The sequence below is a fragment of the Montipora capricornis genome, chromosome 11 (genome assembly GCF_036669925.1).
Source record: "Montipora capricornis isolate CH-2021 chromosome 11, ASM3666992v2, whole genome shotgun sequence".
Taxonomy (NCBI): domain Eukaryota; kingdom Metazoa; phylum Cnidaria; class Anthozoa; order Scleractinia; family Acroporidae; genus Montipora; species Montipora capricornis.
This window is the reverse complement of record NC_090893.1, coordinates 29212950-29227949: the sequence shown is the minus strand read 5'-3', so window position 1 is coordinate 29227949 and position 15000 is coordinate 29212950. Positions and strand designations below refer to the sequence as shown.

At 39.2% G+C, this 15000-nt stretch overlaps 1 protein-coding gene and 1 pseudogene across 1 annotated transcript in view; both read right to left on the bottom strand.

The window, feature by feature from the left end:
* The window catches only part of LOC138023307 (CBP80/20-dependent translation initiation factor-like), a 10023-nt pseudogene extending 7115 nt beyond the window's left edge, over positions 1-2908 (bottom strand).
* A 9165-nt stretch (positions 2909-12073) lies between these two features.
* Positions 12074-15000, bottom strand: part of LOC138022786 (TM2 domain-containing protein biscotti-like) — a 7304-nt gene continuing 4377 nt past the window's right edge. Inside the window, exons 4-6 of the mRNA XM_068869740.1 lie at positions 14555-14646; positions 13892-13965; positions 12074-12946 (exon numbers count right to left, since the gene is read on the bottom strand). Coding sequence (XP_068725841.1) covers positions 12842-12946; positions 13892-13965; positions 14555-14646 — 271 coding nt within the window. The 3' untranslated portion in view covers positions 12074-12841. The remainder of the gene's footprint in view (positions 12947-13891; positions 13966-14554; positions 14647-15000) is intronic.

The following is a 15000-nucleotide window of genomic DNA, read 5'->3' as shown; positions in this document are numbered from 1 at the left end:
CAATTGAGAACCCTGAGAATTTGACAAGCTCGCCACAAGAAGACTAGGCCTCCACCTTGGCAATGTGTAGACATAAAAATGAAACCTTTCATGAACAACTTTTTTCCCACTTCGAATAATTAAAATTTGTGCTTACGTATTCAAAGATAAGATCCACAACTTCTTTCAGAGACTCTAGGGAACTCAACCACTTTTTCAACATCTTTACCAAAGTGGTAAAATAAAAGTACAACTCTCCAGGGCTTTGCATCAAACCAAATAAAACATCTTTGACACAGTTCATTAGCTCGTTCTCGGGTTTATCACTCTTTTGTCGAAGAAGTGCAGGTCTTTCACTCTGGTGAGAAAAAGCCCCAGGAACAAACTCGGCGGCATCAACTGCAGATTGCAGACTGAATGAAGATTTGGGAACAAACTCTGCAGCAAAAGGTGACAAAGAGGTCGCTTGGTCAGTGGGTTCTGTAGCTGTATCTTCACCTGGCACAGTTGTTTCAATTTGAGTTTTTCCAACATTCAAGTCTTCCTTTTTTGCAAAATTTGCACCTTCCAAAGCTTTTTCCGTTGCTTCAGAGGTATCTGTATTTGATATTTGAGTGTTTTGTACTACGGAATCATCTGGCCTCGATTCCTCTGCAGCTGTGGCTTCGTCCTTCACTGTTGTTTCAATTTCCACTTCTCGAACCGCCAAATCTTCCTCTTTATATGAACTAGCAGGAGGTTCATCTTTTTCTGTTGCTTCAGACAAATCTGTAACTGTGCTTTCAATGTTTTGCTCTGTAGAAGCATCTTGCCCTGATCCTTCTTCAGCTGGTTTTTCCTCAGAAAGTTGAGGGTGTTTGACATTTGAAGCACTGGCTGGGTTTATAGAAGGCTCCTCTGTTCAAAACAAAACATAGCAACAATATCAGTAAAGCCCGAATTCAAAAACAATAATTACTATTTGCTGAAGGCAAGCTGATTAAAAACTGAGAGGAAGTCCAGGTTTTTATTCACAGATATTCACAAAGCCTAAGGTGATTTGTTTTAGTACAATACTATACATAGGTGATTATTTGAAAAATACGCATTTTCTTTAAAACAATTAATTTCTTCCTTTGTCACCTCCACAAAACAGCTTGCAGCCATTTTGAAAAAAAACTGCTTAGGTGATTATCACATAATAATTACCTCAAGTGCGTCAAAATCCAGAGATCCTGGGTTCAAGACTGCATTCTGACCCCTCATTGAATTCGTTTCAGGTAGTCCCTGGTTCAACTTCCTGGCGCACTTGTAATATAGCCAACTGGTTTGCCTCCTGCCAGTTGGGGTTCTTAACAATTGTATATGTTAAATGCTCGGAGATATTAGCCATTATTAAAAACTGGATCATTGGATAATGCAATTCGATAGCTTTGATTGGCTAAGCCATCATGGGTTATGAGACATTATACCTTGATCTACATACATGGCAAGCATATGCATGATTTTTTGGGCCTTTTTACTTTTATTGTAGTCTAGTTTTCTATATTTTGGGGTCTTTTTTAATGAAACAATTATTCCACTCGCGCTTGTTGGATATGAGATGATTATAGCCAACTCGGCGCTATGCGCCTCATCAGCTATCTATCATCTCATATCCAACACGTGCTCATGGAATAATTGTTAACTAGCTACTCTGAAATCCGAGGGTAAACAAAGTATTATTATTATTATTGTTGTTGTTATTATTATTATTATTATTATTATTATTATTATTGTTATTCAATCATCACTTGTGTAACTTAACTAATTATTATTGTTTTTGTATATACCACACAAGTTTAATAATAATAATATTATTATATGACTAGCTCCGTGAGCGGGCAAGATGAACCAAACCGCGCGCTCTGATTAGCTACCCGAGCGGGCAAGATGGAGCGATACTGCCCGCTCGGGATTTCTCGCTTGGTCCCGCAAGATCAAAGATCATTTTTTGGTGTTTTAAGTCATATAATAAATCCTTTATTGACCAAGATTGTTCGGTCAAGATGACTGGATATTGGCCTCGTTCTTTTTTTGCGTGTTTATGGACCTCGACTTCGTCTCGGTCCATAAACACGCAAAAAAAGAACTTGGCCAATATCCAGTCATCTTGACCTCACGCTTGGTCAATAACCCATACATAATAATAATAATAATAATAATAATAATAATAATAATAATAATAATAGCCAAGTTGCTCCTCAGTAAATGAAGTAAGACGGGAAGCCATTTTGTTGTTCTCTGTTTGCTCTGAGCTAGCCAATCAGAAATGTGCGGACACCAAAACACTATTAACCTTGTGTGGTATAAATTATCCTGACACACGTACATCTGCAGCATTCGGATTTCGCATCATATTTATTGTTAATTGTCAAATCACGGACTTTTGTTATTCAACACAGACTTCAGCTTCGGAAGATAACGATGATAATTCTCGATATCATCCCTTACCCCATCCAACAGCAATAACGCTAGGATGCTAACTGTTTCGTCTACAGGTAAGACCTTATGTATTTAAAGTCCACTAAAACTTGTAAGTTGTATTTGTGTTGAAGAATATTCCGAACATTGGAGCATGTGTGGCAGATACAAATTTTGCAAAGCTAAAAAAATTAATAACGCAGCTTTAACGACAAGACCAAGAGAACATTTCAAGTATATTAATGGAAAACACTGTCCCACCTTTTTCACTTTCATTAGAGGCGGAAGCAGGTTTTTGCGCGCCATCGTTTTGTGCGACTGCAGTTTCAAGCTTTTCGCCTGGTTTTCTAAGCGGTGCTTGATAATCCTTGGAAGTGAATCCCCTCCCCCTACCAGGCATGTCTTATCTGGATAAAAAGATACTGTTTTGATTCATATGGACATCACTTTTAAAGGAACTCCACCGTCTTTTCAGTTGTTCACAACAAAGCTGTGTACCCTGGCCTTCCAATCAAAGGCCTGGTAATAATTTTTCGCAAGGGACTGGGTAATTCTCCTGTGTGGTCAAATCCTCTGTGCCTTCCTGCGGCATCATATAAACCGCTTTAGGGGCGTTCCGGCTCTCAAGTCTCTCTTCGCGTTCTTGGTTATTTGCTCCCCCTTTTCTTTTACACAGAAATCTCCCTTAAGAATTAGGACTCAAAGAAAAACGGGTGCACTGCAAGAGGTGAAACTTACCCTGGCTGAATAGCGATCTTCAGATTGGAATACCGTGAGAGCGACCAAAAGTACGAGTTTTCTGTACTGGGCACGCGCATTACGTTTAAAGAAGGAAAGTTTTCGAAATGCGCATGCTCACAACTGAGAACTCGTACTGATAGTCGTCCCCGTTCTCGAATCTTAAGGTCGCTAATATTGGTCATTAGTATCATTTTCAGCGGTGAATATAAGAATTTGGTGTTATATTCACCGCGCTACCCGATAAAAAGGGAGCTTTAGCAAAGACGACGGATACGGCTACGGCAACTCCACAAAGCAAGAACATTATTGGTTGAAAAAGGAAAAATGCTCGTGCTGCACGTGCAACACGAATTTCGGTGCATTTCTTTGCCGTACTCTACAAAACAACAACGTGAAATCACTAAATTTTAGGTTTTTATGACACCGTGAGCATATAACAATGAAAAAGTCATTTTCAGTTCTGACTTTAAAACCGTTCGTATCCATCCAGTTACAGGATAGTTTGCCTGTATTGTACAATGTGAACAAGACGGATTAATCGCGAAATACTTGCGACAGCGCTAAGTTATACTTTGGACTGACGTTTTCGTTGCTGTAGCCGTCGTCTTTGCTAAAGCTCCCTATTATAACATTTGGAGGGACGGCTGCTAAGCTAAGCAAGCTTTTTTCGTGCCTTTTTATCGTGTTTTAGCACATTGTTTTGCACTTTCCTGATATTCACTGCTGAAAATTATATGAATTAAAACAATTATTCGCCTCAGGCGAAGTGAATGTTGGGGACTGTCATATACCTAGACTTTCACTCAAGAAAACGAGCACTTTCATTGGTTGATTCTTGGTCACGTGTCGCTGATCAAATCCGGGGTACAATTCCGCTGTTGTTGCCCGCTCCGGATGTTTTGCTGCAATTGTTGAAGGAAAAGTCTAAGTAATTTATATAACAAAGCATTTAAATAATATCTGGTCCCTCCCTTGACTTATTAAACTTCGTCTCGGGAAACATCAGGACTCTCGGGGAAACAAAACTAACTGTTTCCCTCTGGACTATACAATAAGTGTATAATATTTACCTCGACTATGTCTCGGCATAGTTAATGCATGGAGATGGTTATGAAACTTGACAAGTTCCTTTGTTTCATGTTTTTGTCCGTATTTTTGGCCTTGACCCTGCACAAAACACACCATTTTTCGAGAAGATAACCAATCAAATCCTTCGATTAAATCATGCGCAACTAATTTGCGAACCCGTGCGAAGCCAAAAAAAAAGATTGTGCAGGGTCACGGTCAATTCAACATCGATTGCAACAACATTGTTCTCGCTTTTGAAAGTTCTAAGATTTCATAACCAGTCCCTCGATTAACTAGGGTCTCGGTAAATATTCACCAATGTTAACGTCGCCTTCGGCGAATAATTGTTAAATATCAGTATCAGGGGACCGAGGATGTTTTTTAATTGGGTTTCACATCATCACATGGCTAACAGTCCTGCATGAACTCCAGGTCGTATAGGCCCAATTGTACGGCTACATTTATTTGACTTTTTCAGTGGGTTTCAAAGAAATATGAGCCAGGTACTCCATCGTCTCTTCGAGTGGTTAAAAACAGAAGAAAGGTCCAAGAAAATTATACGAGAATTGTTGTTTTGACGAATTTTTCGGCAACTTTCTTAACAAAAAATCGTTTTTTTTTTATTGTGACTTCTTACGATTTGACCACAAAACGACTTGTAGACTGTCATACGAAAATTTCACATTGTAACAACAAGTCGGATAACAATACAAAAAAATGACGTCATAACTCTGGCTAACCCCAGGTACTTCAGTGAAAACCTAGGCGAAAAGTACAATTAGCAGAAATATTTGTCAATTTGTCTGCCACTGAAAGAGCCCCGGACAATGCGAAAATTTATTTAATAACGGAAGTAATTGTGTGTGTGTGTGTTTTGGGGGGGGGGGGGTGGGGGATGGGGGTAGGTTTACTTCAACGGAATATTCTTAGAGTAAGAATAGACTGTTCACAGGCCTCTATTTTCCCGTTTGATCATTCTTGCAATGCCATTTTCACACATATGGTAAACCTGCGCAAATTTTATTTTACTGAAACCTTTGCAATACATTTATGCCTCGAATAGTAATAGTATTTAATTTCAAACCCAATATTCCAATAAAGACCCATTCAAAGTCTGGACACAAAGGACTTCTCCTCCACCGGGATGGTCTATCACGTGACATTGATCTTCATTAATGACGTCCATTTCAATGTGCAGCCCCGAGTCTTCGTTCTCTGTGTTATAGCCAACGAGGCAGCCTTTAGGGGTAGTATCCGCTGACCACGATGATGGAATGCTCAAGTTGATTTCAGTCTCAGATGAGAAGGATAATCCTGGTAGAATTATATTGAAAAGATTAGCTTTGGCATTCAAGAGACTTCCGAGTAAAACGAATCTCGGCTTCTGCAAAAAAGATAACTTAAGAAAATGGGAAAGAATGTTTGCAAGAAAAGCTCGAGCAAAAAGGAAGCAACATTGTTGACAAACAACTCCAAAGATTTCATTTGTTTCGTGATAGCTGAAGCGTAGCGCGACAATGTTGGATCCGCTTGCACAGCTCTTACATAATACATCTTGTTTACCCCCTAAAATTTTGCATAATCGTTGCTCTATGATTTCTCCTGGGACATGAAGATGTCCTAAGAGAAATCGAAAACAATGCCCATGCAATTTTTTTTGGGGGGAGAGGGGGGGGGGGGGGGTTAAAAGAGGTGTCTTATGAGTCGCACCCTTCCCACAATGCATTGCACGCCCTTCAGGAGCCCATTTCAATTTTTAGAAGCACCTCCCAAGGGGGCTTCAGTAAGTTTTTTTCCTAATAATCAGTCATGACCTATACTGAGGCATTTATTACTTATTATTACCTTCTCACGACTTTACAGAACTTTATAGACCCTTTTGCAGATACGGCTGCCATTTTGATTTCTATTGTTTCGAAAGACATTATGGGATGCTCAGGGGGCAAATTAACATGTATTTGCCCTTGGGGATGCGGTTACACAGTAAGAGATTCCCCTCAGGGTAAAATATAATTAGATACGAGTTCACTGACCTTGCAAACTAGTTCTGCTTTATGATTTTCCAAGCCACCTCAGGGAACAGATAAACCGTACTTTTCAGTTAAGGAACTATCATGAAAAGTTCTTTTGTTCTTTTTGATGTATCCATGAAAGATTTGGTCAAGGGAAAGCGGTTACACACAAAAACGTCCTTGTCCGTGGGCAAATGCTATTTACCCATGGGTAAAAGGGCTAGTGTAACCACAGCTGTTTTTGAAGTTGAAATCGACCGGTATCTGGGAATGACGTTGATCAGAGTAGAGAACCAACAAACTCAATCCTCATGTGACTCGATCCCGGTTCACATTGGTGGGAGGCGAGTGCTCTCACCACTGTGCCATCCCTTCTCCCTGGTTGAAAAGCGATTGTTCTTACCGTTACGCGCCAAACTTGTCTCTTAAGGTTTTGAAAAGAATGGGCTCTTTGTATGATACTGTCACATGGTAAAAAATCCGCCATGCTGGATGGAAAAGGAATACAACAGCCTCCAAAACAAAACGATTTCAACCAGCCAAGGGCGTGACTTTTCTTTGTTTTGGATGTCCCAGCTGCAGTGCGTAGCTTGCCATCCAGCAGGGCAGATTTTATACCATGTGACAGTTTCGTGCGAAGGGCCCATTAGGTGCGACAGTCTCGGCTCTCCTGCGTGCACTAAATACCCCTCTCCTCTCCCCTGCTTCGCATTCGAAAGCTTGGTATGATTAACTTATTACCTAACAGATCGCTTGTGGTCCGACTACTCGTGTTAAGACCGGAGGACCTCTTAAGGATGGACTTCTTAGGGAGTCCTGAAGGATGTTCCACGAATCCAGTGGGCCATAAACTGTCGTCGCAGCAACGGCCCGATCCACGTTGGATGTCAAAGAAAGTTGGGATAACAAATGCAACGTTGTTGTTTAAATCAGGCGGGTCCTTCATTCTTGTTGACGTTTTCCAGGGATAAGGTCGGGTCTTGCTCTAGGTGGATGCAGATGTCATAATTACTTATCGTTTTGAACAAAATTATGGCCCTAAAACTCAGGTCAATACCTTTAAGGCCCGTTCATTTCAATTTTAAGTAATGGTCCGGCTAAGAAGCAGGCAGAAAAACAATAGCCCGCGGCAATAGCGTCGGTTAGTTAAAATGTGCCAACATTTTAATCAAATTAAGTTCGGCTGTTCCCATTGGTGTAAGCAGCTAAAAGCGCGAAATTTGAATTTCAATGAAAAATGTAATCGACTTGCCGTCTAAAAAATTAGATTCTGTTTCGTAGAACAAATCATTATGCCTTCAAAAACTATGTTTGTAAATATCGTCAAGATTCTATGCGCCATTTGCCGATTGGCGAATGGCGCATAGAACAATGCCCAAATTTGGCCGAGAGACAGAGATCAAGGGCATGGGGAAGAAGAAATCCAAAAAAGGCTTTTTTTTCATTTTTTTCTCATCTTTTTTCGACATTTTCCGATATTAGCCAATCAGATGCCTCGATTGGAGCAGCAGCTTCTAAGTACTTTTGCCGCTGGGCTGCCTGCTTCTTAGCCGGACCATTACTTAAGGTGGAACAACAGCCAAAGAAGTTATGAGGGATACAAGTTATCAAGCAACGCGGCCAGCATGCACTTGCGTGATTTTTGCGCTTGCGCATGATATTTTCTTACGCACGTGCCGCGTGCATCGCAGTCTGGGCGTTTGTTAATCGCTAAAACAACGGTATCAATAACTAAACTTCAGCGCATCTCATATTACAACGACGAAATCAACAACTTTCCAAAAAAAAAGAAAAAAAAACATTCGCATTATTGGTCTGATTTTTCGATTATTTTAACTGTCAACTGAGGAATGGTACTGGCATAGACGGCGTTTGTTTTAAGTAAAAGAAAACTGAAACATTTTAAGTGCTACTATGACCAAAAACAATCAATTTTTACTTTTCTTTGGATGATTTCAAAACTGTGATAACTAAACACTAAGAGACCCAAGTTTAAGCCTTCATTTAAAGAAGAAATATGTTTATTTTAACTGGAATTTTCCTATTTAATGGTCCACCATTACTGACTTTAAAGTATTGCGAGAGGTGGATCTAGACTCAATCGTTTAAAGTGCTGCTATGACATATTAATCACTTCCTTTTTTTTCATCAGATTTTTAAAGTGTGATGCTTAATACTTGACTGGCAAAATTTTGAGCTTTGATTTTTACCCAAAGGCTGTTCACTTTTGAGTGTAAGTTTTGCATTTCACGGTCAGCCAACTCACCTTCAAAACTGACTCAGAAGACTGGATCTAGGGAAAACTGACGTCATTGACTCACTAGCATAAAATTTCAGCGTGTAAACGCAGCTTATTATAAATGCAAAACACGAGTTTTTAAGTCTGAAAGCCCGAAACTCCTGTGCTGCATATTAATTAATCCAGCCGAGTACAAACGCATTGCATTGTTAAACTACAGCTGAAACTATTGAGTCTTTGACGTCGTTTTTCCCTAGAGATTTTGAAGTTAGTAATGGCGGACCATTAAATGGAAAAATTCCAGTTAAAATCAACTGGTATCTTTTTTAAATCAAGGCATAAAACATAGTTCACTTACGGTTTAGGTAACGTAGTTTTGAAATGCAAAGAAAAATGGTTATTTTTGGTCATAGTAGCACTTTAAGAATGCAATGCGTGTGTACGCGGGTAAATTAATATGCAGCACGGGAGTTTCGGGCTTTCAGACTTTAAAACTCGTGTACTGCATATGTAATAAGCTGCGTTTAGACGCTGAAGTATTAAGTAATGGTCCGGCTAAGAAGCAGGCAGAAAAACAATAGCCCGCGGCAATAGCGTCGGTTAGTTAAAATGTGCCAACATTTTTAATCAAATTAAGTTCGGCTGTTCCCATTGGTGTAAGCAGCTAAAAGCGCGAAATTTGAATTTCAATGAAAAATGTAATCGACTTGCCGTCTAAAAAATTAGATTCTGTTTCGTAGAACAAATCATTATGCCTTCAAAAACTATGTTTGTAAATATCGTCAAGATTCTATGCGCCATTTGCCGATTGGCGAATGGCGCATAGAACAATGCCCAAATTTGGCCGAGAGACAGAGATCAAGGGCATGGGGAAGAAGAAATCCAAAAAAGGCTTTTTTTTCATTTTTTTCTCATCTTTTTTCGACATTTTCCGATATTAGCCAATCAGATGCCTCGATTGGAGCAGCAGCTTCTAAGTACTTTTGCCGCTGGGCTGCCTGCTTCTTAGCCGGACCATTACTTAAGCTTGTAAATGACGTCACTTTCGCTAGATCCAACCGGTCAGTTTGGAACGTGAGCAATGGTGGACCGTGAAATCCAAAACTTGCACTCAAAGTAAACAGCTTTTGGATAAAAATCAAAGCTCAAGATTTTGCCAGTCAGGTTATAAGTAATAGCACTTTTAAAATTTGAAGAAAAAATGGAAGTGATTTTTGATCATAGTAGCAAGTTAAGAGAGTTAGCAACGTGTTTTTACTCACACGGCTCATTTCTTGGTAAATACAGATATCGGAGATATCGAACTCTTCCAAACAAGAGACACTTAAGAATACGGAGAATTTCGCTCCAGATAACCAGCCACTTTTCAAAGGAGTGCGGCATGATAGAACAGAGAATTTTACGAAAAATGCATGTCGTTTCCCGTTTCACGTAAACGGGATGACAGATCTCTCCACTGTTGTGGACACTTGCACGCATACAAACACAATCCGTACATTGTACCGAAAGAGACCATTTCCAAAAAACCAGGTACTATCAGGAACAAGAACGAACAAAAATTTTGTCCAAGACTCACCTTGTGAATTGACTTGTAATTCTTCAATGCACAACCACTGTCGAACTCATAAATAGCCCGTTTTTTCTTTCGGTTATCCTCGAAATCCATTCTTCGCTCTCTTGCACTTTGCCAGCTGTATGCGCATACAACGCACGACAGAAAAATTGCTAAAAGACAAACAGGCAATAAGACGCCCATAGACCCACTTGGAATACCATTCATCACGGAGGATTTCAGTCCGTTTTCGTTCGTCGCAGAAGACCGATTCGGTTGCATTTTGCAAAAGGTCCAGCCGTGATGCAAAACGCGCTTGTAGGAGGAGAAGGGCTTGCTTCGCCGATTGACAGAGCTAATGTGACAGGAGTTTTCTAGCACTGAAGTCGACCATCGCCAAAGGAATACTTTAGTTAAAGAAATTCAAGCGCAATTGTCACGCTGTAATTTTGAACCTTAAAAAAAAAACTAATACCAATGCAAGGGCCGGATTGTTACGTGCACAATTAATTAAAAGCATTTTTGTTTCTTTTAGAGGCGCAGCTTTCACGCTTGTTTTTGTTCGAAAGATAACACCATCAACATTTCCATTGGGACATTAATCTTAACCCATGGATTCCCAGAAGTGATCGATATGTAAGTCTAAGACAGATATTGAGAATGACAATTATCAGCTGAAGAGATGTGATCTTGACATAACACACCAAATACTCAAGACTATCCAGCAAAGAAATTTATGGTGCTCAGTTGGAAGAATGAACGTTTTGATCGTGGAATGAAAGGGTTAACAATCCCACCAATACGAAATCTAATTGGTCAGAAATACACGCGGTGCAATATTGTCACAATGATACTTTGGAGCCCTTCGATCGTAATTTTCATTGATTTTATTTTTATTATATTTATAGGAATAACACCCCAAAGAATAAAAGATCCCTTTACGTAACTTTACAACAAAATAAAATGCATACAAGGAAAAGAAAATTCAAAACGTGCCGTTGGCCAAAGGGGGCTTTAGCTTTCGAGTTAGTCGATGTCAGGTTAAGTTATAGTGGAGATGGAGCAGAAGAAATAAAGGTGATAATTCTAAAAAATCCACATAACGTTAGGAAACTGCTTCGCTTTTACGTACGATAATAAAGAATAAAAAAATGGAAGGATCATAATAAAAAGAGTCAAAAAAATTCCGGCTCAGGGGATAAGCTTGTACTGTTTATAGAATTGGGTAAGAGAAAGTATTTTTAATTCCACCATATCCCTGACGCAGTGAAAGAAACAGTGGAAGAACCATAGTTACTTGCTTACCCTTGGCCTATAAATTTAAAGTTATGGTTAGAGACAAATCTAATTTTACAGCTGTGAATTTCAGAGACCAGAGCGAGGTACTTTCCATTAAACTAAAACCCCGATTTTGAAATTTCCCTGGGATCAATAGGCCACTTCGGAAAATACCATAATACTATTTGTTTGTCCCCCCAAATTTAAGGCCTTTAAGGCCGGGACACACTAGACGACAAGTCGCAGCGACATGTCTCTGCGACAAGTTGCTCCATGTGTACTACTTGCAAAACAAGTCACTGCGACACGACGCCTGTTCGGTGCACACGCAGTGATCTCGTATGAGGGGGAATGTGATCTAGTTTTCTAATTCAATATGGCTGACCATATAACGCTCTCTCAATGGTTCATTTACATTTTGTCGCAGCGACTGGTTGCCGGAAGTGTACACGCGATGCGACAACGCTAATTTTGTCGCTGCGATAAGTCGCACGAAATTCAAACTGGTTTGAATTCGTGCGACTGATCACAGCTACAAAATTCTGCCGCAGCGACAATGATTTTCATGAAATTAACCGTGTCACACAAGGCGATTTGTTGCGGCGACTTGTCCCCGCGACGTGTCGCAGCGACTTATCGCCTAGTGTGTCCCGGTCATTAAGGTATTTTTGAAATGACCTATGAGTTTTCGAGCTAAAAAAGTTATCGAACGGGGGCTTGGGCCGAGTTGTTCAAACCCCGATTTACAAGTAGCTACCAATCCTGGATCAGTGGAAACTTTTATTTCAGCTTTTTTACCGAATAAAAGTGTTTTTACAAGATTCTTAGCCTTCAATTTTCAGTTAGATTTTTGGTTTTCCTTAAGCATAAAAATTAATTTTAAAGAAATTGTTAAATATGAAGGGAAAAACTCATGCCTGTGGGATCATTAGTGTTAATTACACGAGCAAATAAGAAGTTCCTTTTGCAACTAGAGTCTATTTCCCACTGCCCAAAAGAAGGCGACGGATGAATACTATCTACAGGGCCTTACACTTTATTTACAAAAAAATAGCTTTGAGGAAAACTTAATAAAATAATTACATCACTTTACACGGCTCTCCATACAAGTTTCTCTTGGAATTGGGTTGAACGCGCCGGTCCAATCACATTCGTGCGCGTTACGTGTGGATTGAACTAATAATGCACCAATGAGTGTGTATTGTGGTACGTGCTGATCTTGAAAACCACGTGAAGGGCACGCATAATGTCACAAAGTTTGAAGAAGCGTGGGCCAGCGTGGGCCATTAAAGAGTCGCGACCAGGAACCAGACTCCAAGTACACTGTACTAACACGCGAAGAGTGTGGATTCTCGTGCACGAAGCTATGTTACAAATTCAAAGTACACTTTTCCTGGCTTGCTACAAAATTCACTGACACTTTCCCTGCTCTTGAAATAGATTGTATCGCACACAATTTTCTTGCCATGACAACCCTCCTCATAGAGAATGGTTGTCCAAGACAACGCTATGGATTTTCTCTAGAATTAATTATTCGTCAGGTTTGTAATACGTGTACTCATTTTTCGTGATGCGTGATAATCTTGGGCCATAATAATCAATAATATATGCAGATCCATCGGCGGGTCCAACCACCTGGAAATATGACACAAGTTGCAACTATAAATATGACATAAGTCAGGGTGCTAGTATACATGTACGATCGAAGGGGTCTTTAAATGTGCATTCAAATGCTGATGGTAATATAAATGCACCCTTTTGAGCCTTGAACAAGCAGTAACTCCCCAACTACAGGGGTTTCAATAACTTTTTCCACAAACTGATGGCGATTTTGGTATTGGCGGCTGCAGAAACGAGAGCACGTGCACAGTCTAAACAGACGATGATAAGAGGCCTTACAGGCAGCGGTACACCACCGATGACCAGCTCTTATTGAAACCCCTGCAAATATCATTGGAATGCTGCATGGAATGAGTTAAATGTTGTTGAAAATTGTATCCATTGGAAATTCAGAAAAAATCCGAGCTCCACATGGGATTTGAACAGGGTCTGAACAATCGATGATTGACGACAATCGATGACAATTGATGGCAATCAATATCAAGTAATAGATTGATATTGATAATCGATGGACAATCGATAGTGCAAGTTTTTTTCATTGTCGATTGACATCGATTATCAATGTCATCAATAATTAATGAGAATCAATCAATTAAATAACAACAATAATTATTTTCATGGATTACTAACAGGAACGCCAATCGCTGACACTCAATGAAGTTTGCCAATAGATGCCAATTAATTAACCATTTCGATTAAATCGATTGATTTTCCGATCACCGATTTCCATAGATTTTTTAGGCCCTGGTTTGAAAACACGACCCTGCGTCTAGTGGGACGGTGATGCTCTAAACACGAAGCTACTGGAGACTATATGGTAAGCAAGGGTGAAATGTGGGTCTTTGACTTGAACTGCAACGCATAGTAACACATTTCACCTTTGCTTACCAGAATTTCCTTCCACTAGTATTCCAAGGGTTAAGTACCACCACTATTACAACTTAAAAGTAAAAACTTCACCTGTGTTGCAATTAAAACAATGTCTACAAGATGAAATACAAAGAAAAATCCAAGAGTGCAAAACTTCAATAACCCTGCAAAAAAGGGGAAAAGTTCAAGGTTCTTTGCAAACTGCAATAAACATTTGTTTACGAAAATTAATTAATGTGCACTACGCATCTACTTGAAGTGTGAAAAAACTGTTCAATGGGTGCATATAAATGTAGGAAAAACATACATGTAGAACTTATAAAAAGTAAAAAAAGTATTTTAAGAGAATTTGCTTTTTTGTATGACACTACAACTAACAATAGAAAAAAGTGGTTTTTTTAAACAATGAATAGGCAAATGTTTGTTTTACAATTTTTTGTGGGGTTAGAAGGGATATAAGTGCTTTTAATATAAAGGTCCTTTGAACAACCAATGTCAGTTCATACATTAATAATGATTTTGGTCAAAATATGCATATCAGCATTGTAAATACCCATACAGGTCTTTGTCAATTGGCTTGATAGCTATGGTATTTGCAGGACCAAGCTGAATGATTGATAATAATAATAATTATTAGTACGAATAAAACTTAGAAGAGAAACTATGTTTGGTGAATATCTGTGGGGTAAACATACTCAACCTTTTCATTTTGTTATTAAATTCTTGTTACAGAAGGATGTAAGTAAGTCCTACCTATCGCAGGATAGCCAAGATAAAATCTGTCAATTCCAAACATCCCAAGGAAAACAGACAGCAACAGAGCAGTTTCATACGAGTGACCATTTCTGCAAGTAATTAGATGGAGTGTCTATTTTCAAGACATAAAACGTACTGTGTTAATACGGTCTGAAGAGAAATGCAGTAACATACTTGGGTAAAAGGACCTTTGACCTTCAATGTAGTTATTTTGGTTTCTCTACCAAAAACTGCAATTAAGGTAATTACACTTCCATGTCCTTGCTTCTGGTCAAAATTAAATTGTTATTACAATGTAGTTAATTTAATTAAAAACCAACTACTGGCCATGAATAATACACTTATTATCAGAGAAAAAGGAAACAAAGGAAACTGGTAATTAAAGTAGGCCAAAATTTTTTACCTGAATCTACTGGTAATCAGCCTGATGAATCTGGTGTGGG